General features: G+C 42.9%; 1 protein-coding gene across 2 annotated transcripts in view; it reads right to left on the bottom strand.

Annotated features, from left to right (window-relative positions):
- Positions 1-4,086: 4,086 nt before the first annotated feature.
- The window catches only part of LOC138821500 (GA-binding protein subunit beta-2-like), a 45,249-nt gene continuing 26,551 nt past the window's right edge, over positions 4,087-22,784 (bottom strand). Inside the window, exons 6-9 of one of the 2 annotated variants that reach the window (XM_070013793.1) lie at positions 18,232-18,339; positions 13,535-13,720; positions 9,534-9,664; positions 4,087-9,109 (exon numbers count right to left, since the gene is read on the bottom strand). In XM_070013793.1, coding sequence (XP_069869894.1) covers positions 8,810-9,109; positions 9,534-9,664; positions 13,535-13,720; positions 18,232-18,339 — 725 coding nt within the window. In that variant the 3' untranslated portion in view covers positions 4,087-8,809. The remainder of the gene's footprint in view (positions 9,110-9,533; positions 9,665-13,534; positions 13,721-18,231; positions 18,340-22,784) is intronic. The other variant, XM_070013794.1, reaches the window with a different exon arrangement.

Here is a 22,784-nt window from a genome sequence, read left to right as displayed (position 1 = left end):
AAACCAGGATCCTCAGCTTTCAACCTCCTGAGTAACTGGGATTACAGGCATGAGCCCCAGCGACCCAGCTTATTATCATCTTTGAAGAAAAGCATCCTTATTGCCAATGGAGCATCTTTTATGTGTGTGTGTGGGTGCCAGTCCTGGGCTTGAATTTAGGACCTGGGCGCTGTCTAACTTTTTTGCTCAAGGCTAGCATTATAGTTGAGCCATGGCTCCATTTTTGGCTTTTCAGTAGTTAACTGGAGATAAGAGTCTCATAGACTTTCCTGCCCGGGCTGGCTTTGAACCTGGAGCTTTAGACCTCAGCTTTCTGAGTAGCTAGAATTACAGGCATGAGTCACTGGTGGCCACTGGATAGAACATCATTTGAAAACACTATACATTAAATGGGAGCACCTCTCACTGGCCTAATCAGCTTATTCAACCCTAGCTAACAAGGGGATCATGCTACTATCAGACCGCTCTTTGTATATAATTAATAAATGGGTGCTGAATTTGGGCTGAGAGCAAACACCGTATTATCTAAGCAAATCCACTCTTTCCAAGCCTCCCTGAGCTCAGTGTTTTCCTCACTCTGGCTCAGCAATGACTCCCACATAAGACATAGGACACTTTCAGTTACCATTCTCCTCTCGTAGACGTCTACTGCTAGGCAAAGGGTAGAATTAATTTGCTCTGCCTGTCAAGAATACCCAGCCATGGAGTCACTAGATAAGGAGAAGGCAGAAGGTAGGAATACGATCAGAAGATAAATGTAATTTTTGCCTATGTGATGAAAAAGAATTCAATGACACTGATGTTTTATTAAGAAACATTTTTATTTTAACTGACAGTAGAAAAATTGTATGTATATATAGATCTGTGTAAGTGTATATTCACATAGCTGCTCATTCACACACACATCCACACAAACTTATCAGAATCAAACTATTTTATCGCAAATTTTAAAAAAAGGAAAGGATATTTAAGTTTTCCTAAAATTGAAGTTTCTGTACATAAAGCTGTCAGATGCCCTGGAAAACCAAGGACATTGTGAAGAGTCTAGGGACACGCCCCTGCCTGAAAAAACACAGTGGCCTTGGCAGAAGGAGAACACACAGGGCAAAGCCAGGAACAGAGTTGCTACCATTAAGCCAGGGAACAGAGTGGCTACCATTATTGTTGACAGAACAAGACGCTACAACCAACTGGGAAGAGGGTGTGACCTAGATTAATTCTCAGAAACAAATCAACGGCAGAATAAACAAAGTATGTGGTAATGGGGAGAGAAGGGGTCCAAAAGATAAGGCCCAAGGATTAAAGATGACCTACTAATTAGGTTCTAGTGCCTGGGAAAGCCTCAGTGAGATAAGAACAATGGAACCACAGAAGCAGTCGTGGGGCAGGGGGAAGGGGAAGGGAGAGAGATAGGGAATACAATTTCCTGCTATTAACAAGCCAAATTGCTACTGTAGAGTCTAGGAATGTCACCCCACCCCCTAATCCTAAAGAGGTTAATTTTTTTTTTTTAAGGGCAGCACCAGAGGCTCAAAGCTATTTAATTCCAATTCACATTCTTCTCAGTTCTGGTCTCTTGTTAGATAAATTGGCATAGCAAAGAGTACAAACTTAGAAGGGGGAAAGAATCACCACACAAAGTGGAGATAGATAAGGGCTGAAAGTGCATACAGGTGTCTTGACATGTATTCCATTTGGGGCTGCACAAAGACTAGAGAACAGCAATTCTCTAATAAACTAGGGCAAAAACTTATCCCATCACATTGTTAAACTTCTGGGCCAAGTTCATTCTGTGCTGTAAATCTTCTAGCCTGAAGGATCTTAATGTGAGGACATGGTCACACAGGCTTTCTCAAAATGAACATCATTTGTCAAAATGATGAGATTCTGAACCACAAAGGTAGCTATATTACAGAATGTTTGTTCTGTTCCTTTTACCATGACAGTTTATCGGGAGACTTCTGACTTGCTGGGATGTATAAGGGATTTTGTGTCAAAGTATCTTCCATAGGAGTAAAAGTAGAACTCTCAACCTTTCTGCATACATCATGTCATCACACTGTTGGCTAATCAATTCCATTTATTTATAACTTTTTAATGTTGTTTTTCTGGGGCTTGAACTCTACCATGTAAGCCACATCTCTACTTCCAGCTTTTTGGCTGGTTAACTGGAGATACAAGTCTCTAGGATTTGTCTGCCCAAGCTGGCTTCAAACCTTGATCCTCAGATCTTAGCCTCCTGAGTAGCTAAGATTACAGGAATGAGCCACCAGCACTTGGCAATAATTCCCTTCACAACCAGGCACTGGCTCTCCCTGAGACTTCACCCCTTGGGTTTCTCTTTACTGCTTGACAGAGAAGGGCAAGGTAAAGCAGTCTTCCTCATTTTCAGCCCATTCATTGGATATAAAGAAACCTCTGTGTTTCATTAAATTTAAAATTTCCAGGTTATACCAGGTAATTTAGAGATGAACCTAAAATGAACAATAGTGGGAAAATCCATATATATATATATTTACAAACATGTACACTAACTTACATCTAGAAATACATATAAAAACTACCTATCATTCAATACCAAACAAATGGAGTTAGCTAGTAAATTTCTTTTATATCAGTATAAAAAAGGAAATCACTTTGTATGTCACAGATTTCTAGTATTATTGAGTAGACAAACATTTAATGCAATAGTAAAGCTGAAGTAGAGGGAAATCAAAGTAAAAAATAATAATATTTGACAAAAAAAAGTATCTTTTAAGGCACTGAGTTCAAAACAGGTAACCCTATAGCCAAATATTCTTACAGTTCAATCAAGATATCTTAACTCTGGCATTACAACTTAGAGGTCCCACAAAGTTAGGCACGGGAAGGGAATGTATATTTATACATTTACAATTAATTTCCCTGAAGTTAGGAATAAGAACAGAAGTATTAAAATTCTTTTTTTCCATCTTTTTACAGCAAAGGCTTAAGACCAAAATGCAAACATAGGGTCAAAATTCCTGACATTAATACTGATATTGCTAAAGCAGCATTATTTTAAAGCAAGCACCACTCTAAACTCCAAGTTCTTCTGGTTCAAACGCCAACTCTGGACTACTTGTCTGATGATTCTCAATAAACCAACTACGCCAAAAAGAAAAAAAAAAAAGGAGGGGGGCTGGGAAGGTGGCTCAGTGGTAGAGTTCTTACCTTGCATGAATGAGTCCCTGGGTTCGACTCCTCAGCACCACATAAACAGAAAAAGCCAGAAATGGCACTGTCCCAGGACCAGACCCCCCCCCCCCAAAAAAAAAGGCTAGCGCTCTACCACTTGAGCCACAGCACCACTTCCGGCTTTTTCTGTTTATGTGGTGCTGAGGAATGGAACCCAGGGCCTCAGGCATGCAAGGCAAGTGCTCTACCACTGAGCTACATTCCCTGCCCGAGCGCTAGCCTTGAACTGAAGAGATGAGGGACAGTGCCCAAGCCCAGAGTTCAGGCCCCATGACGGACCCCCCCCCCAAAAAAAAAAAAAAAGTATCACCAGGTGTTGGTGGCTCCTAACTACTTAGGAGGCTGAGATCTGAGGATTGTGATTCAAAGGCAGCCTGGGTGGGAAAGGTTATTAACTATCAGAAAACTGGAAATGGCACTGTGGCTCAAAATGGTAGAGCTCTAGACTTGAAGGAAAAAGCGTAAGGACATTGCCCAGACCTTAAGTTCAAGCCTTATAACTGACAAAACAAAAACAGCTGGAATCTTCTAAACTGAAAGAATTAAGCCACATCTTAATGACTTCCATGACTGATTGAATTATGTAAAGTCATAAAATGGTAGTGCACTAGTTTGTTCGCTATTTACTTTTTTATGCTGGTAACTGAGGCTTGAACTGAGGCCTCAGTGCTGTCTTCTAGCTTTTTCACTCCAGTGCTCTACCAAACCTGAGTCACAGCTCCACTTCTGGCAGCTCTTCTGGCTTTTTGCTGGTTAATTGGATCCTTTTGTCTGGGTTGGATTCAAATTGTGGTCCTCAGATCTCAGCCTCCAGAGTAGTTACTAGGATTACAGACATGAGCCACCTGTACCCAGCTTTCTCCGCCACCCCCCCCCCCCCCGCCCCACTCCTTTCAAATTTATCTTTTATTTTCAGACAATATTTCTATGTAGTCCAGGCTGGTCTCCAACCTCAGCTTTCTGAATGCTGGGATTAATGGTCTAACCCTTCAATATTTAATTTTTTTCTTGTGTGTGTGTGTGTGTGTGTGTGCCTGCGTGCGCGCACGCACACATGTGTTACTGGGGCCTGAACTCAGGGTCTTGCACTCTTACTCTTGCTCCAGGTTAGCCCTCTACCGTTTGAGCCACACCTCCAGTCTTCAATATTTAATTTCTAACTACTTGAAGGCATCCTGACCCACCCCCCTCTCCATGGTAATATAACTGGAGATCAAATCCTATGTCCCTTCTCTGGGATGTTAAACGGCCTATTCCTGTGCACCTCTTTCAAACATTTCCATTCTCTCCCTCCCTACCTTTTCTCTAACAAACTTCTTTCTTACTCTATTGTCAAAAATGACTTGACCTGTATTACAGGTTTTTTTTTTTTGTCGGTCGTGGGGCTTGAACTCTGGACCTGGGCGCTGTCCCTCAGCTCTTCAGCTCAAGGCGAGCGCTCTACCACTTGAGCTACAGCGCCACTTCCGATTTTTCTGGTGGTTTATTGGAGATAGGAATCTCAGGGTCTCTCCTGCCCGGGCTGGCTTTGAACCACGATCCTCAGATCTCAGCCTCCTGAGTAGCTAGGATTACAGGCGTGAGCCACCAGCGCCCGGCTATTACAGGTTTTTTTTTTTTTTTTTTTTTTTTTTAGTGCAAACATATCTTTTACAATTCTCCTTATAGGTGGAGACTCTTTATGCAGGAAAGAGAGTGTCAGATGGATACTCACCATCCCCAATCAGTATAGCCCACAGAATGAGGTGGTTAGACTTGGGTGTGTTGGGTTAACCTCTACTCTCCCTTAATGGTGGAGGAGGAGTAAAACCAACATGTACACAAAGAACAAAAACAACTAACATCTAAAATGATTCTTGGTCCTTGTAGTTAAGCTAAGGTTTGAAATGCTGTACATAACAGCCTAATTATTAGCACTTGATTTCCAAAGGGACACAGAAGAAAAAAAAAAAAAGCACTTCAAATGGGAACAGGATAATTTGATAGCAGATACAATTTCACTTTTTCTCTTATTGATGCATTTTGGAAGTGCTAGGTACTCAAAACCACAGAGAAAACCTAGCTTAGGTGGCTAGAAGCCAAGATTAGTTTCAAAACCAATCCTTTCTCTAAATGCCTCTAAGCCAATTCTGTTTGCTAAATTTGGTTTTGGGAATTATATTTTCAGTGTATTTTGAGCCCAAAATGATTCTGCAACTTGAAACACTACAAATTACTTCACTAATCAAGGTAAAGAGAATCAAGTTAACTTGTCAAATTCTTTTTTTTTAAGGTCAGTCGTGGGGCTTGAACTCTGGGCCTGAGCACTGTCCCTCAGCTCTTCAGCTCAAGGCTAGTGCTCTACCACTTGAGCTACAGTGCCACTTCCCACTTGTCAAATTCTTTTCCAAATTAAAAATCCATGTGTTTGATTGGTGCTGGTGGCTCATGCCTGTAATCCCAGCTTCTCAGGAGGCTGAGATCTGAGGATCACAGTTAAAAGCCTGCTTGGGCTCCAATTAACCACCAAAAAAAGCCTGAAGTAGAGCTGTGGCTCAAATGGTAGAGTGCTAGCCTTGAGTAAAAAAAAAAAAGCTCAAGGGGCTGGGAAGGTGGCTCAGTGGTAGAGTGCTTGCCTTGCATGCCTGAGGCCCTGGTTCGATTCCTCAGCACCACATAAGCAAAAAGAAAAAAGCTGGAAGTGGCACTGTGGCTCAAGTGGTAGAGCGCTAGCCTTGAGCTGAAGAGCTGAGGGACAGCGCCCAGGCCCAGAGTTCAAGCCCCACGACCGGACCCAAAAAAGAAAAAAGAAAAAAAAAGCTCAAAACAGGGTCCAAGCCCTGAGTTCAAGTCCTAGGACTGGCACAAAAAAAAAAAAAAAAAGCATGTTTTCCCCATGACCTTTAATTAAGAAAACCATATTCTAAACAATCATTCAAATGTTTACTTGGGGGCTGGGAATGTGGATTAGTGGTAAGTGCTCACATAGCATGCATGAAGCCCTGGAAGTGGTGCTGTGGCTCCAGTGGTAGACTGCTAGCCTTGAGCAAAAGAAACTAGGGACAGTGCCAGGCCCTGAGTTCAAGCCCCAAGACTGCCCCCCCCCCAAAAAAAAAAGTTTCTCTCAAGTTTCTTCTCATTTACAAACAAGCAAGCAAGTCTAAAATGGTGAGGGCTGGATTTCAAAGGCAATAATCTATCCAATGTAACCTCCTCACAACTTTTCTCTCTCCATCCCTTTCTCTCTTTCTTTTTTAAACCCTCATGCTGACATACCAAGAAAACCGAGCAATGAAACCACTTAACCAAAGCCTCTGGACAGATGGAGTAGGCAGTGGGAGAAAAAGGAGGAAGGTAGACAAAGGGGTCAGACACTGGTTTCTTACTTTATCACACGAATAGTTGCTATTCCCCTGGTCATACATACTGAGAAGGCATAAAGCTCTGTATTAGGCCCAAGCTTAGAGAAACAGAGTGATTTACTCACTCAAAATCAAATGGAAATGAAAATGATAGTCATCAGCATTCATCATCTCTACTCCATGACTTTTTTTTGCATGTAAGATACAGGGCCATAGAAAAGTCCATGTATCCTAAATGACAGGAGATTCAACAAAATTTCTAAAATTAAAGAGTTTGAGTTCAATTTTATATAAATAAATGTCTGGAAACAAGTTGTTCAGACTATCCTCCTGATTACAATTTTCTACAATACAGTCAATGTTAAGTTTTTATATCAAGACTAGTTTCACAGCCCAATAAGCCTCTTGTTGGCCGTTTTCCAGCACTCTGAAACTATAGACAGAGGACTTGGGTTTTATATACAACACTTCTCCCACATAAACAAGTGTTCTTTATAGTTTTAAATTTTTTGATTTCAGATTTTTTTTTCTTCTTTGTGCCAGTACTGGGGCCTGAACTTATGGCCTCGTGTTCTTGCAGGGCTTTCTTGCTCATAGCTGGTCCTCTATTAAACCTCCAGTCTGGTATTTTGCTGGCTAACTGGAGACTGTGTGCTGTGCTTTTCTGCCAGGTCTGGCTTCAAACATCAACCCTTTAAGTCTCAGCCTCCCAAGTAATTAGAATTATAGGCAAGAGTCACTCTCACTCAGCTATTTTTTTTAAAATTATGTATATGTTGCTAGAAATAGAACCCAGCTTTATCCATGCTAGGTGCCCATTCTACCACTGAATTACATCTCCAGCAATATTCCCACTTTTTAAACTGATATCTGAGCTATGGACACATAATGGAGACAGAGCTTAGTTATGTAGTCCTGGCTGGCCTACTACCTAAGTCTCCTGAGTGCTGGGATTATTGATGTACACCACCATTCCAAGCTCATAATTTATTTTTGGTAAAATTACCTCAGGATAGTTGAGAGTGCCTCATTCTTTAGAAGTAGAATACATTCCTTTTTATTTCCCCAAAGTTTGCTTCTAATCTCCCTGCTAATCAGTTCCAAAGATATAAGGCAAAAGGCATTAGGTAACTTGAAATTTTCAGGCACAATTATTATTATTATTTTTTTTTTGTCGGTCGTGGGGCTTGAACTCTGGGCCTGGGCACTGTCCCTCAGCTCTTCAGCTCAAGGCGAGTGCTCTACCACTTGAGCTACAGCGCCACTTCCGGTTTTCTGGTGGTTTATTGGAGATAGGAGTCTCACGGTCTCTCTTGCCCGGGCTGGCTTTGAACCGCGATCCTCAGATCTCAGCCTCCTGAGTAGCTAGGATTACAGGCGTGAGCCACCAGTGCCCGGCTCAGGCACAATTATTAAAGGCTCTTCGTGTGTGTATATTAGAAGTATTATTTTGAAACCTTTTTATATAAAACCAGTTATTTATAAAAATAATCAACTTACAACATTCAGCACACATTTGCTTCTATGCTTAAAGCATTCACGATAGCTGAGAAATTTGGTCCTAATAAGTTGGGTCCCTTAGAAGTGTTTCCAAATATGGCTTTGAATTTTCCAGTTGCATACAGAGCCTTCGTGGGCCCAACCACTGTATCTTGCTATAGTTTTCTTCTTAAATATGTTCTTTTTCTTTTTTTGGTCAGTCGTGGGACTTGCACTCTGGGCCTGGGTGCTGTCCCTCAGCTCTTCAGCTGAAGGCTAGTGCTCTATTACTTGAGCCACAGTGTCACTGCTGGTTTTCTGGTGGTTAATTGGAGGTAAGAGTCTCACAGCGTTTCCTGCCCAGGCTGGCTTCGAATCACAATCCTCAGATTTCAGCCTCCTGAGTACCTAGGATTACAGGCATGAGCCACCGGCGTCAGGCATTCTTAATTATTATTTTTTTTGTGTGTGTGGTCGTGGGGCTTGAACTGAGCCTGGGAGCTGTCCCTAAACTCTTCAGCTTAAGGCTAGCGCTCTACCACTAGAGCCACAGAGCTACTGCAGGTTTTCTGGTGGTTTATTGGAGTTTCATGGACTTTCCTGTCCGGGCTGGCTTTGAACCACAATTCTCAGATCTCAGCCTCCTGAGTAGCTAGGATTACAGGCGTGAGCCACTGGAAACCAGCTCCATTCTTAATTTTTATTCGTTTGTCTTTGTATTTTCTTCTTAAAAGGAACAAGATGTACTCAATGCAAGTTGTGGCCCCTGCATGTTAAGATGAAACAGTTTCTATGGAAACTCCAATGTTGTTTTCTGTGGTGCCTCCTGACCTCCTCACTTCTGTTTCTCTTTCTTCCACCTCCCCCTCTGTTACTACTACAGTGTCCACTTCAGCTATCTCTTCAACCACAGTGAAATCAACTCCATTAGGCTGGTGTTGGGCCATAGCCTCTAGCTTAAGGCGGTACTGTTCTGCCTCCTGCTCTTTCTTTAGGAGCTGGTGTCGGTATTCTTGAGCTCTTCGATTGGCCTCCTGGAGTTGCTGCTGTAGTAATTCTCTTTCACTGCCTTCCTGTAAAGTGAACCGTGTCACCACATGGTAAACATTTCTTAATCCTTATTACCCACATCATATCACATATTATCCAGAAAGTAGATAAAAAAAATGAAGAAAGGTTCAGAGCTTAATAGTTACAGTTTTGGGTTTTCTCTTTTCTTTTTCTTTCTTTTTTTTTTGATCGGTCGTGGGGCTTGAACTCTGGGCCTGGGCACTGTCCCTGAGCTCTTCAGCTCAAGGCTAGCTCTTTACCACTTGAGCCACAGCACCACTTCCACTTCCGGTTTTCTGAGTTGCTTATTGGAGATAAGAGTCTCCTGGCCTTTCCTGCCCAAGCAGCCTTGAACCACAATCCTCAGATCTCAGCCTCCTGAGTAGCTAGGATTATAGGCATGAGCCACCATGCCTGGCTTCTCTTTTCTTCTAAAAATTACATTACCTTGCTCTCATCCACATTGTTTATTAATTCTTCCATCCTTGCTTTCTTTGTCAGTGGCAACTTCTCTGCCTCTTCTTCTTCCTCTTCAATTATAGTCTCCTCTGCAACCTGACCAGCAGGTACAGTTAGAACTATAAGCCAAAGGACACCAATTGGAAGTGATGAATACATAATAAAACAAAGAAGCTTTGTTTTTGTTTTTGGTTTTTTTTGGTCAGTCCTGGGGCATGAACTCTGGGCCTGGGCGCTGTCCCTCAGCTCTTCAGCTCAAGGCTAGCGCTCTACTACTTCAGCCACAGTGCCACTTCCAGTTTTCTGGTGGTAATTAGAGATAAGAGTCTCACAGAGTTTCCTGCCTGGGCTGGCTTTGAATTGCAATCCTCAGAACTTAGCCTTCTGAGTAATTAGGATTACAGGCGTGAACCACCAGTGCCTGGCTAGTTTTGCTTTTTACAAAAAAAAAAAAAAAAATGAAGTGAAGGGGGCTGGGAAGGTGGCTCAGTGGTAGAGCGCTTGCCTTCCATGCATGAGGCCCTGGGTTGATTCCTCAGCACCACATAAGCAAAAAGAAAAAAGCCGGAAGTGGCACTGTGGCTCAAGTGGTAGAGCGCTAGCCTTGAGCTGAAGAGCTGAGGGACAGTGCCCAAGCCGAGTTCAGGCCCATGACTGGACCCAAAAAAACAAACAAAAACAAAAAACAAAAACTGAAGTGAAATATATCCTGATACATTGTTTTTGATATCTCTGGGGTCTTAGAATCCACAGGTGTGGAAGTGGTGCTGTGCTCAGGTGGTAAAGTGCTCACCTTGAGCTGAAGAACTCAGGGACTGCGCCCAGGCCCAGCAGAGTTCAAGCCCCATGACCAAAAAAAAAAGAAAGAAAGAAAGAAAGAAAGAAAAAGAAAATTAGGGATAAAAATAGAGTCAACAGGTAAGTTATGGCTGTGTGTGTGTGTGTGTGTGTGTGTGTGTGTGTGTGTGTGTGTGTGTGTGTGTGTGTGTGTGTGTGTGTGTGTGTGTGTGTGTGTGTGTGTGTGTGTGTGTGTGTGTGTGTGTGTGTGTGTGTGTGTGTGTGTGTGTGTGTGTGTGTGTGTGTGTGTGAGAGAGAGAGAGAGAGAGAGAGAGAGAGAGAGAGAGAGAGAGAGAGAGAGAGGTCCACTTGTGGGGCCTGAACTTTGGGCCTGGGTGCTGTCCCTCAGCTCTTCAGCTCAAGGCTAGCGCTCTACCACTTGAGCCATAGCACCACTTCCGGCTTTTTTATTTTCTGCTTATGTGGTACTAAGGAATCGAACCCAGGGCCTCATGCATGCAAGGCAAGCGCTCTACCACTGAGCCACCTTCCCAGCCCGAGAACTAGTGTTTTATGTTGTTGTTGTTTTTTGTTTTTGCCAATTCTGGGGCTTGAATTCAGAGCCTGGGCACTGTCCCTGAGCGTCTTTTGCTCAAGGCTATTACTCCACCACTTGAGCCACAGTGTTACTTCTGGCTTTTTCTGTTTATGTTGTACTGATGAATGGAACCCAGGGCTTCATTCATGCTAGGCAAGCAGTCTACCACTAAGCCACATTCCCAGCCTGAGAAAGAGCTTTTATCAGACTGCTTCTTATCAGACTGTTTCTTTTCTGAGAGATTCTTTGTATCTGGCATTCTCCTGCTCTCACTATTAGTCGTTTTTTTGTTTTTTGCAGATCCTTGTACTTGCTGGGCTTCTTTGGCTGGTGCTTTACCACTTGAGACATGCCTTCCAGTCCTGCTTTTTGCTGGTTATTTAGAGACAGACCTTCAAGGACATTTCTGCCCAGACTAACCTTGAATTGTGGTCCTAGAGGTCTCAGCTACCTGAGTAGCTAGGATTACAGGCATGAGCTACCTGGTTCTATTATTTGTTCTTTTTTTTGTTTGGTCTTGGTGCTTGAACTCAGGGCCTGGGCGCTATCCCTGAATTCTTTTGCTGAAGGCTAGTGCTCTACCATTTTGAGCCACAGTACCACTTCTGGTTCTTCAGTGATTAATTGGAGATTAGAGTCTCACAGGAACTTTTCTGCCCAGGCTGGCAGAAAATCCTCAGATCTCAGCCTCCTCAGTAGCTAGAATTACAGGTGTGAGTCACCAGTGCTTGGCAAATATTATTTTTTTTTAATATTTCTTTTTGCTGGTCGTGGGGCTTGAACTCTGGACTTGGGCATTATCCCTTCGCTCTTCAGCTCAAGGCCAGCACTCTACTGCTTCAGTCACAGTACCACTTCTGGTTTTCTAGTGGTTTATTGGAGATAAAGAGTCTCACAGAGTTTCCTGCCTGGGCTGGCTTTGAACTGCAATTCTCAGATCTTAGCCTCCTGAGTAGCTAGGATTACAGGTGTAAGCCATCAGCTCTCGGTAGCAAATAGTATTTTTATTGTTTTGTTTTTGGCCAGTCCTGGGGCCTGAACTCTGGACCTGGGCACTGTCCCTGAGCTTCTTTTGCTCAAGGCTAGCACTCTACCACTTGAGCCACAGTACCACTTCTTTGTCTATTTTTTGTTGTTGTTTTGTGCCAGTACTGGGACTTGATCTAAGGGTCTAGATGCATTGTCCAGAGCTTTTTCACTTAAAGATGGCACTCTACTACTTGAGTTCAGCCTCCATTTCCAGCATTTGGTGGTTAATTGGAGATAGAGTCGCATGTACTTTCGTGCCTTGTCTGGCTCTGAACCTCAATCCTCAGATCTCAGCCTCCTGAGTAGCTAGGATTACAGACCCAGCAGGACTAATTCTTTTTATTTTATTTTTTATTTTTTATTTTTTTGCCGGTCATGGGGCCTGAACTCTGGGTCTGGGAGCTGTCCCTCAGCTCTTCAGCTCAAGGCTAGTGCTCTACCACTGGAGCCACAGCGCCACTTCCGGCTTTTTCTGTTTATGTGGTGCTGAGGAATCGAACCCAGGGCCTCATGATTGTAAGGCATGCACTCTACCTTCCCAGCCCCTCTTTTTATTTTTTTATTTATTTTTTGGTTGTGGGGCCTGAACTCTGGGCCTGGGCGCTGTTCCTCAGCTTTTCAGCACAAGGCTAGCGCTCTACCATTTGAGCCACAGCGCCACTTCTGGTTTTTTTTGTTTTTGCTTATGTGGTGCTGAAAAATCGAACCCAGGGCCTCAGGCATGCAAGGCAAACGCTCTACCACTGAGCCACCTTCCCAGCCCATGGCTCTCAATTCTTGCTTAGGTTTTCTTACTCAAAGCTGGCACTCAACCACTTGAGCCACACTTGTACTTCTGGCTTTTTGCTAGTTAACTGGATCCTCTATGATCCCCATATTGAGTTTCTTGAATAGTCAGGTTTATGGGTGTGAGCCTCCCAGTACCTAGACTACTATTTGTCTTAATGGATCATTTTTGGGAACTGTTGAATGTCTAAAATACCTTTTTTACAGTTTTATGTGGAATTTGGGATTGAATGTAGGGCCTCACACATCCTAGGCAAATGCTCTACTACTTGAACCATACCCCAAGTCTTTTTGTTTGTATTTTACTTTTGAGATAGGGTCCCCATAAATATACCTGGCTGGTTTTGAGCTTGTCATCCTTTTGCCTCTCTCTTCAGTAGCTGGGGTTACAGGTACGTACCACCATACCGGGCTTAAAATACCTTTTTTTTTTTTGGGTCTGGTCCTGGGGCCTGAACTCTGGGCCTGGGCGCTGTCCCTCAGCTCTTCAGCTCAAGGTTAGCGCTCTACCACTTGAGCCACAGTGTCACTTCCGGCTTTTTTTCTTTTTTTTTTTTGGGTCCCATCCTGGGGCCTGAACTCTGGGCCTGGGAGCTGTCCCTCAGCTCTTCAGCACAAGGCTAGAGCTCTACCACTTGAGCCACAGCGCCACTTCCGGCTTTTTTCTTTTTGCTTATGTGGTGCTAAGGAATCAAACCCAGGGCCTCATGCATGCAAGACAAGCACTCTACCACTGAGCCACCTTCCCAGCCCCTAAAAATATCTTTTAATAAACAATTGTCTATAGGCGATAACTTACCTTGATGTCCATCTTGCATAGTTACAATGAACGGCTGGCCAATGCCTCCAGTAGGAATTGCCGTTTGGATATTACTCAGAGGAACTCCATCCGTCACTATGGTGATAACTCTCTGGCCTCCACTGCCCATCACTTGATGGATTGATGAATCAACAGAATTCCCCTCTATGAATTCCTCTGAATTAGCTAGAGAAAACAAAAGTAAATTTAAGATTTCAACTTTTTAAAAAATAAGAATGTAATTTCAGCTGGGAGCTGGTGGTTCACACCTGTAATCCTAGCTATTCAGGAACGCTGAGATCTGAGGATCATGGTTCAAAGCCAGCTTGGGCAGGAAAGTCCATGAGTCTCCTATCTCCAATAAACGACTCAGAAAACCAGAAGTAGTCCTGTTTCTCAAGTGGTGAAGCGCTAGCCTTGAACTGAAGAGCTGAGGGACAGCGCCCAGGCCCGGAGTTCAAACCCCACAACCAACAAAAAAAAAATGTGTAATTTCATTCTCTTAGAAAAAGACACTATTCAGAGAAAGGAAAAACTGAAAAAAATAAGTTATTCCCAATACTTTACAAAAGCTTTCCTGAACAATGCTAAGTCAGAGAAGAAAAGAAAATAGGGAATGGATTAGAATGTATTTTCTGAAATGTCTTTGTTGAGATGCTAATTGCTTTCAACATGGATGGGTTTGATGTATAAATACATCTTCAAAATGCTAATTTAAATATATATATATATATATATTTTTTTTTTTTTTTTTGTCAGTCGTGGGCTTGAACTCTGGGCCTGGGCGCTGTCCCTCAGCTCTTCCGCTCAAGGCCAGCGCTCTACCACTTGAGCTACAGCGCCACTTCCGGTTTTCTGGTGGTTTATTGGAGATAGGAGTCTCACGGTCTCTCCTGCCCCGGCTGGCTTTGGACCGAGATCCTCAGATCTCAGGCTCCTGAGTAGCTAGGATTACAGGCATGAGCCACCAGCGCCCGGCCTAATTTAAATATATTTAAACTTTTTTGTTTTGTGGCAAGTATCAGAGGCTTCAGTAGGCTAAGGAACATTGTGATTCTCCTACAATGTGTAAGATATGTTGAGTTTCCCCAATATATTTGTCTTGGAACCAATTTTTAGAAACATTTTATTTTTTTATTTTTATTTTTTTTTGGGTCCGGTCATGGGGCCTGAACTCTGGGCCTGGGCGCTGTCCCTCAGCTCTTCAGCTCAAGGCTAGCGCTCTACCACTAGAGCCATAGTGCCACTTCCGGCTTTTTTCTTTTTGCTTATGTGGTGCTGAGGAATTGAACCCAGGGCCTCAGGCATGCAAGGCAAGCGCTCTACCACTGAGCCACCTTCTCAGCCCTAGAAACATTTTAAAAGTCTAAATATATCTATGAAACTTAGAAAAATAACTGTAAATGAGAGTAGATAAAATGAGAACATTTAATAACAAGTTAACAAACTACCATGTATAGTAATTAAAAGATTGAAGTTTCACAGAAAAACATATGATACAAAGCTTTCCCATCTGATAAATCAACAGTAATATAAATAAGTGTTGAGCTAGGAATGTGGCTTCGTGGTAGAGTCCCTGCCTAGCATGCATGAAGCCTTGGGTTCAGTTCCAAAGTACCACATAAACAGAAAAAGCCGTAAGTGGCACTGTGGCTCAAGTGGTAGGGTGCTAGCCTTGAGTAGAAGTTCCATAATAGTGCCCAGGCTCTGGGCTCAAGCCCCAGGACTGGCAAAATAAATAAACAAATAAGCATTACATTTACCACTTACTATGTGGCAGGTTCCTTTCTAAGAGTTTTATATGAAGTATACTGAATTCCTATTTTGTTTAAGTATCTGAGCACACTAAGAAATATTAGACACACAGTTTCTACCACTGTGGGTAAGATTTTCTCTCTCTCTCTCTCCCCTCCCTCCTTTTTTTTTGAGCCAGTTCTGGGGATTGAACTCAGAGTCTGGGCACTGTCCCTGAGTTTCTTTTGCTCAAGGATAGCACTTTAAGCCGGGCGCTGGTGGCTCACGCCTGTAATCCTAGCTACTCAGGAGGCTGAGATCTGAGGATCGCGGTTCAAAGCCAGCCCGGGCAGGAGAGACCGTGAGACTCCTATCTCCAATAAAACCACCAGAAAACCGGAAGTGGCGCTGTAGCTCAAGTGGTAGAGCGCTCGCCTTGAGCTGAAGAGCTAAGGGACAACGCCCAGGCCCAGAGTTCAAGCCCCATGACCGACAAAAAAAAAAAAAAAAAAAGGATAGCACTTTATCACTTGAGCCACAGTACTACTTCTGGCCTTTTTCTGTTTATGTAGTACTGAGGAATCAAACTCAGGTTTTCATGCATGCTAGGCAAACACTCTACCACTAAGCCACATTCCCAGTCCTCAAGGCTACCTCTTGAGTCATACTTCACTTCAGGCTTTTTTGGTAATTAAATGGATGTACAATTCTCAGGGACTTTCCTGCCTCAGCTAGCTTTAAACTAAGATTCTCATATCTCAGCGTCCTGAGTAGCTAGGAGTACGGTATGAGCCACCAGCACCTGGTTGTACTTACATTTCTTGGGAAGAAATAGTAGTTAAATGTTAGATGTAAGGGCCTTGATAATTTAATACAACTATCATGCCAGAGATGAGAAAACTAAAGACTTAGTGAAGTTAAATGATTTATCCAAGATCAAAATAAAAGAGCAGCATGGATAAATTTAAGGTGAACAAATGTGACAGTGGTCTCACTAGACACTTTGCTGAAAATGAATTATATAACTTGTGGGTTGGGATGGGAGGGAAAAACAGAGAGAATGAAGGAAGGGGTATTACTTTCCAAAAAGAAATGTACTCATTATGTGGCTTACATAATTGTTACCTCTCTGCATATCACCTTTATAATAACAATAAAAAATAAAAATTAAAAATTAAGCTGGGCACTGGTGGCTCATGCCTGTAATGCTAGCTACTTAGGAGGCTGAGATCTGAGGATCGTAGTTCAAAGCCAGCCCAGGCAGGAAACTCAGTGAGACTCTTTTTTTTTTTTTTTTTTGTCGGCCGTGGGGCTTGAACTCTGGGCCTGGGTGCTGTCCCTCAGCCTTCAGCTCAAGGCGAGCGCTCTACCACTTGAGCCACAGCACCACTTCCGGTTTTCTGGTGGTTAATTGGGGATAGGAGTCTCACGGTTTCTCCTGCCCGGGCTGGCTTTGAACCGCGATCCTCAGATCTCAGCCTCCTGAGTAGCTAGGATTACAGGCACGAGCCACCAGCGCCCGGCTCAGTGAGACTCTTATCTCCAATAAACCACCAGAAAACTGGAAGTGGCACTGTGGCTCAAGTGGTAGAGTGTTCGCCTTGAGATGAAGAGCTCAGGGACAGCACCGAGGCCAAGTTCAAGCCCCACAACCAACCAAAAAAAATTTTAATTAATTAAAAATAAATTTAAAAAATACTTCCTTTCCTCAAGCAATGTCACTCATTCATACATATCTGAGCAGATATCCTTTATAGTTACTGATAGTAAGAAAAATAAGACTAGAATTAGAAGAGTGTTCTTATCACCCTACTGTCAATAGCACAAAGAAATCAGAGCAATCTGCTTTCATTTATTATAGAGTAGAACCCTATCAGAGTTCTATAAAGATTTCTAGGTGATTACTGAGCCCTACCTTTGACAATCTGCCCCCAGGTTTTCCTTTACATTAAACTATCTGTGGCTAAGTGATTTGGAAACTTTTATGTTTTTAAATATTAGAAGGGATATAACCTATAGATTCAAATAAATCCATTGAAAATGCCAAAATAAAACATGTTCAAAAACCAAAGCACATCAAAATTAAGTTCACAGGGTAAGACAATAAGAATGTGTATATTTAATTTAACTTAATTTATTTATTTATTTTTGTGGTCGTGGGACTTGAACTCTGGGCTTGGATGCTGTCTCTCAGCTCTTCAGCTCAAGGCGAGCGCTCTACCACTTTAGCTGCAGTGCCACTTCCGGTTTTCTGGTGGTTTATTGGAGATAAGAGTTTCACAGATTTTCCTGCCCAAGCTGGCTTTGAACCATGATCCTCAAGATCTCAGCCTCTTGAGTAGCTAGGATTACAGACGTGAGCCACCAGCACCCAGCTAAGAATGTATATATTTTAGTACTTTAATACAAGATATCTAGACTGCTACTTTGAATAGTTCTAAGATAGTTTTAGTCAAAACACAGCACAGATTATCTTTAAAAATCTAGGAATTTAAAACAAAACATTTCAATCCAAAACTATTAGTCAAGGCAAATCAATTTTTTTTTTAATCAGTCATGGGGCCTGAACTCTGGGCCTGAGCTCTGTCCCTCAGCTCTTCACCCCAAGGCTAGCGCTCCACCACTTGAGCCTCAGCCCTACTTCTGGCTTTTTCTGCTTATGTGGTGCTGAGGAATCGAACCCAGGGCCTCATGCATGCAAGCAAGGCAAGCACTCTACCACTGAGCCACCTTCCCAGCCCCGGCAAATCAATTTTTCGTAAAAATACAAAGAAATAAGTCATTCTCTGTTATTCAACTCTCTGATACTATCTCTTTCTCATTGATTCAGTGATTCCATATCCTTTTCTCTAGCTTCCTTTAATTAAACTACAATTCTTTGATATTTCATGCAAATTAAATCTGCTGGAGATTTAAAAACAAAAGAAGACTGGAAATTCACCCAGCAGCTATCCCTTACCTACCTCTGTGTGAGCTGGCGAAGGGGGCTGAAGCCTCAGCAAGGGCTGCGAGGGTGGCCAGCACTGAAGTGGTGGGATGTGGGAACTGTACTGTTGATACATGGGGGTCACCTATTTCAGTAGAAAAGGCAAATGAGGTGCAGCGGAGTGAATAAATGGAGGCAAACTGAAAATGGCGTATTAAAAACTTCAGCTTTTCTCACTAATGTTCTTAATTTTGTTTTCTAATCCAAAATGATGCAAACCAATGATATCATGGTATCAAAACTCTTAAGAAACTAGAGTGTGGCTCAAGTGGTAGAGCTCCTGCCTAGCAAGTAGGAGGCCCTGGGTTCAAACCAGAGTACCAACAAAACAAAACCTTTTAAAAGTTTTACCCTGGGGGCTGGGAAGGTGGCTCAGTGGTAGAGTGCTTGCCTTGCATAAGTGAGGCCCTGGGTTCAATTCCTCAGCATTACATAAGCAGAAAAAACCAGAAGTGGTGCTGTGGCTCAAGCGGTAAAGTGCTAACCTTGAGCTGAAGAGCTGAGGACAGCACCCAGGCCCAGAGTTCAGGCCCCATGACCAACAAAAAACAGTTTTTCCTTTAAAATGGATTAATTTAATATGCTTGGTAGTAAGCCACTACAATCTCCTAATTGGATCATTCTCTTAGCACTGCCAATGCTGAGCATTTTAGCATTTTAGCAGTTTAACAGACTACAATCCACCCACTCATGAGTCTGGTTGTACATCTCTCCTTGGCAGCAGGTTTACAAGCATGCTTCACCTTGAGCTAAGTATGGAAAGGGAGCATGCTTTTCCTGCCTTTGTTCTACCATACGACCTCCGTTCATCAGCTAGAAAGATGAGAATAATATTGATCTCTAGTGCAAGGACAGTTAAAAACCTGGCATTTCATTGGCAGTACAATGGATTAATATACAAATTGATCTATTTTATAATATGATTTTTTTGTGTGTGTGCTACTGAGGTTTGAACCTAGGCTTTGTGTATGCTATGCCAGTGTTCTGCCAGTTGAGCTACATCCATAGCCCATGATGTGCTTTGTTTCTGAGGCAATTTCATTAGATAGTCCAGGCTAGCCTTGAACTCACAAGCTTCCTGCTTCTGCCCCTGAGTGCTAGACTTGATGAACTTTTAAATAACTCTATTTATAACCTTTTACTCACAGAGGCCAGCTCAGACCTGTAATCCTAGATACTCAGGAGGCTGAGATCTGAGGATCACAGTTCAAAGCCAGCCAGGGCAAGAAACTCTGTGAGACTCATCTCCAATTAACCACCAGAAAACCGGAAGTGGCACTGTGGCTCAAAGTGCTAGAGTGCTAGCCTTGAGCTAAAGAGTTGAGGGACAGGGGCTGGGAAGGTGGCTCAGTGGTAGAGCGCTTGCCTTGCATGCCAGAGGCCCTGGGTTCGATTCCTCAGCACCACATAAGCAAAAAAAAAAAAAAAGAAAGAAAGAAAAAAGCCGGAAGTGGCGCTGTGGCTCAAGTGGTAGAGCACTAGCCTTGAGCTGAAGAGCTGAGGGACAGTGCCCAGACCCAGAGTTTAGGTCCCACGACCGGACCCAAAAGAAAAACAAAAAACAAAAACAAAAACAAAGAGCTTCTTGCTGGAGCTGGCTTTGAACCATGATCCTCAGATCTTGGCCTCCTGAGAAGCTAGGATTATAGGCGTGAACTACTGGCACCAGCTTTTTTATTTTTTCCTTTTTCTCATGGCTAATACTCAACCGCTTAAGCCTTTTTATTTTTCATTTTTTCCCTTTTCTCATGGCTAATACTCAACCACTTAAGCCATTCTTCCAGTACCACCTTTTTGCTGGTTAGCCGGATGTAAGAGTTTCTCAAATTTGTCTGCCATGCTGGCTTTGAACCTCAATCCTCAGATCTCTGTCTCTAGAGCAAAGGCATGCACCAATGGGATCTGGGCTCAGTAATACTGCATTGTGCTAGACATGAGCTCTTCAGCTCAAGGTGAGCGCTCTACCACTTGACCCACAGTGCCACTTTCAGTTTTCTAGTGGTTTATTGGAGATCAGAGTCTCATGGACTTTACATGAGCCACCAGCGCCCGGCTACCCAGCCCTGATTTTTGCTGGTTATTTTGGAGATGGAATTTTCTTTTTTCTGGTTTTCTGAGTGGTTAATTAGAGATAAGAGTCTCACAGAGGGGCTGGGAAGCTGGCTCAGTGGTAGAGCGCTTGCCTTGCATGCCTGAGGCCCTGGGTTCGATTCCTCAGCACCACATAAGCAAAAAGAAAAAAGCCGGAAGTGGCACTGTGGCTCAAGTGGTAGGGCACTAGCCTTGAGCTAAAGAGCTGAGGGACAGTGCTCAGGCCCAGAGTTCAGGCCCCACAACCGGACCAAAAAAAAAAAAAAAAAAAAAAAAGTCTCACAGAGTTTTCTGCCCAGGCTGGCTTAGAATTGTAATCCTCAGATCTCAGCCTCCTGAATAGATAGGATTATAGGCGTGAGCCACCAGAAACCAGAGAGTCTCAGGACTTTCCTGCCCAGGCTGCCTCCCAACTGTGATCCTCACACCTCAGCCTCCTGAGTAGCTAAGATTACAGTTGTGAGTCACTCACACCCAACTGGCTAATGTAAGTAAACTTACTGGTAAACTTATTTATATATTTATTTTGTGGGTTGTGTTGTCACTGAGCTCTTTTGCTCAAGGCTAGCACTCTACCACTTTAAGCCACAGCACCTCTTCCAGTTTTCTGGTGATTGAGGGTAAGATTCTCACAGACTTTCCTTCCTGGGCTGACTTCAAACTGTGATCCTCAGATCTCAGCCTTCTGAGTAGCAAGGATTACAGGCCTGAGCCACCAATGTCCTGCTGGTTTTTACTTTAAACAGTTAGGTAGAGCCAGGCACTCACTCAGACCTATAATTGTAGCTACTCAGGAAGATAAGATCTGAGGATCTCAGAAGCTAACCTGGGCAGGAAAATCTGTCAGACTTTTTTTTTGTTTTTTTGGTCAGTTGTGGGGCTTGAACTTAGGGCTTGGGTGCTATTCCTGAGCCTAGCCTCTTTGTGCTTAAGGCTAGCACTCTACCACTTGAGTCACAGCGCCACTTCTAGTTTTTGAGTGGTTAATTGGAGGTAAGAGTCTCATGGGGACTATTCTGCCCAGGCTGGCTTCAAACAATGATCCTGAGATATCAGCCTCCGGAGTAGCTAGGATTACAGGCATAAACCATCAGTGTCCTCCCAGATTTTTTTTTTTTTTTTTTGATGGTCCTTGGGCTTGAACTTAAGGTCTGAGAGCTGTCTCTGAGCCTCTTTGTGCTAAGGCTAGCCCTCTACCACTTGAGCCTCAATGTCAAGTCTGGCTTTTTCTGTGTAGTTTACTGGAGGTAAAAGTCTCACAGACTTTCCTGCCAGGTTGGCCTTGAACGGCAATCCTCAGATCTCAGCCTCCTGAGTAGCTAGGATTATAGGCATGAGCCACTGGCACCCTGCCAGCCATGAGACTGTTATCTCCAATAAGCTACCTCCCCCCCCCCCAAAAAAAAAGCTAGAAGTGGGGCTGTGGCTCAAGTGGCAGAGTGCTAGCCTTGAGCAAAAAAGCTCAGGGACAATGCCCAGGCCCTGAGTTCAAGCCCCAGGACAGGCACACAAATACATACAAATGGTAGATAGCTTGGCATGATAACTGTTGCAGTGGAAATGAGGGGGAGACACGATACCATATCAATTTCATTCTAATTCTCTCAAAAAACCCAGGGAACTAAGTGATAAGGGTGGAGCACAGTGTTTCACCTCCAGAAGATTCTGTATGTATTTAAAGACTCCCATATAGGGGAACATTCAGTTACCTATCCCTGAATTTTCCTGGTTAATGCACAACTATCTTATTATTTAGCCTGTCTTACCAAATGCTAAAATAAGAACTCACAATTCTTCCTGGATAATAGGGCATAAATGAGAGACCCTATTGGAAAAATAACTAAAGCTAAATGGGCTGGAGATATGGCTGAAGTGGTAGAGTATCTGCCCAGCAAGCACAAGTCCTGAGTTGAAACTCTAGTACTGACACACAGCAAAAATAAACTTATCTGCATGGGTAAGTCAACTCTAGTATGTGATTGTTTAGCAATGTCAATTTGCAGTTGTCAACACAGAAAAAGCAAAAGATCTGCCAACAGCTACTGACAACAATACTCATCTAAAGGGACCAAAGCAATGAATCTCTATTGAGAATATGTTTGGCTTTATTCCAGATCAGATAAGAAAAATTTCAGTAGTTAACCTAAAGACCATCTCTAGCTCTTTTCACGAGTTTTTGAACATATAAATATTAGCTTCTAAAGACTTTCTGGAGGTTGGAAGCATGGATCCTGAGTTTGAGTCCTGGTCTCAGACCAAAAAAAAAAAAAAAAGACTTTTTGGATTATAAAAGCACTTGCTTCTAAGTAATATAACCCAAACCACTAGGAACCAAAAGGTTTTGAATGTTTTAGATTACAAATGTATATATATATATATATATACACACACACACATGTATATATATATATATATACACACACACATGTATATATATAT

The sequence above is a fragment of the Dipodomys merriami genome, unplaced genomic scaffold (assembly GCF_024711535.1).
Source record: "Dipodomys merriami isolate MVZ:Mamm:240054 unplaced genomic scaffold, mDipMer1.0.p SCAF_92, whole genome shotgun sequence".
NCBI lineage: Eukaryota > Metazoa > Chordata > Mammalia > Rodentia > Heteromyidae > Dipodomys > Dipodomys merriami.
Note: the sequence above shows the minus strand (reverse complement) of the source record. Positions and strands in the feature narration are given on the sequence as shown.